Raw genomic sequence first — 1,159 nt, forward strand, 5'->3', positions numbered from 1 at the left:
GTTCACCACCGTCCTCCGGGTGATCTCCCAGAGCACCAGCCCGTATGCCCAGATGTCCGTCTTCTTGTAGGACTCGAAGCAGTCGGTGCGGATCTGCTCGCTGAGCACCTCCGGCGCCATGTAGCGCTTGGTGCCCACCCGGGGGTTGTTGCCGATGTCCAGGTAGTCGCTGCCCTGGGAGTGCATGACGGCCAGCCCTGGAGGGACGCCGGCCCCGGTCAGTGCCATGCTGGTGCCGCACCCCCAGGAGGTGGCATCCCCTGGGTACCACATCCCTGGGGCATCACATCCCCTAGGGTTCCACATCCCCTGGGGTTCCACATCCTTGGGCACCACACCCCTGGGGCACCACATCCCTGGGGTTCCACATCTCTGGGCACCACATCCCTGGGCACCATATCCCTGGGGTTCCACATCCCTGGGGCACCACATCCCCTGGGTACCACACCCCTGGGTATCGTGTCCTTGGGGCATCACATCCCCTGGGCACCACATCCCTGGGTACCACATCCCCTGGGGTACCACATCTCTGGGTACCACATCCCTGGGCACCACATCCCCTGGGTACCACATCCCCTGGGGTACCACATCTCTGGGTACCACATCCCTGGGCACCACATCCCCTGGGCACCACATACCTGGGTACCACACCCCTGGGTACCACACCCTTGGGCACCACAACCCCGGAGCTGCTCGTCCCATCCCCATCTCACCCAGGTCTGCGATGCAGCACTGCCGGTTGCTTTTCACCAAGATGTTCCTGCTCTTCAGGTCGCGGTGGGCGATGGCGGGCTTGCCCTGGGTGCCAAAGATCTCCACGTGAAGGTGGACGAGGCCGCAGATGACGGAGCAGGCCAAGCCCAGGCAGGTCTCCACGTCCAGGGTCGTCCTCTGCAGGTAGTCGTAGAGTGAACCGTTCTCATGGTAGTGGGTGATGAGCCAGAGCTGGGTGCTGGAGTTCCTTGACGTCATGTCGGAGGCAATGAAGCCTGGGCAGAGAGAGGAGCTGGGACTGTGGAGCCGCTGCGCAGCCACCCCCCAGCCCCCCCGGCCCCCCAACTCACCCAGGATGTTGTCGTGCCGGAGGAGGACGGTGTTGTAGATCTCCGTCTCGCGGAACCACGACTGCTCGTCCCGGGAGGAGAAGATCTTCACGGCC

At 64.0% G+C, this 1,159-nt stretch overlaps 1 protein-coding gene across 1 annotated transcript; it reads right to left on the minus strand.

The window, feature by feature from the left end:
• Positions 1 to 9: 9 nt before the first annotated feature.
• On the minus strand, positions 10 to 1,155 carry LOC104499811 (serine/threonine-protein kinase receptor R3-like; the record flags this gene model as incomplete). Its single annotated transcript, XM_010143366.1, has 3 exons — positions 10 to 197; positions 714 to 989; positions 1,065 to 1,155. Coding segments are annotated over 3 exons (555 nt in total), but the record flags the coding sequence as incomplete, so codon positions are not given.
• Between the last annotated feature and the right edge of the window lie 4 nt (positions 1,156 to 1,159).

This window comes from Buceros rhinoceros, unplaced genomic scaffold (assembly GCF_000710305.1).
Source record: "Buceros rhinoceros silvestris isolate BGI_N320 unplaced genomic scaffold, ASM71030v1 scaffold23479, whole genome shotgun sequence".
Classification (NCBI taxonomy): Eukaryota; Metazoa; Chordata; class Aves; order Bucerotiformes; family Bucerotidae; genus Buceros; species Buceros rhinoceros.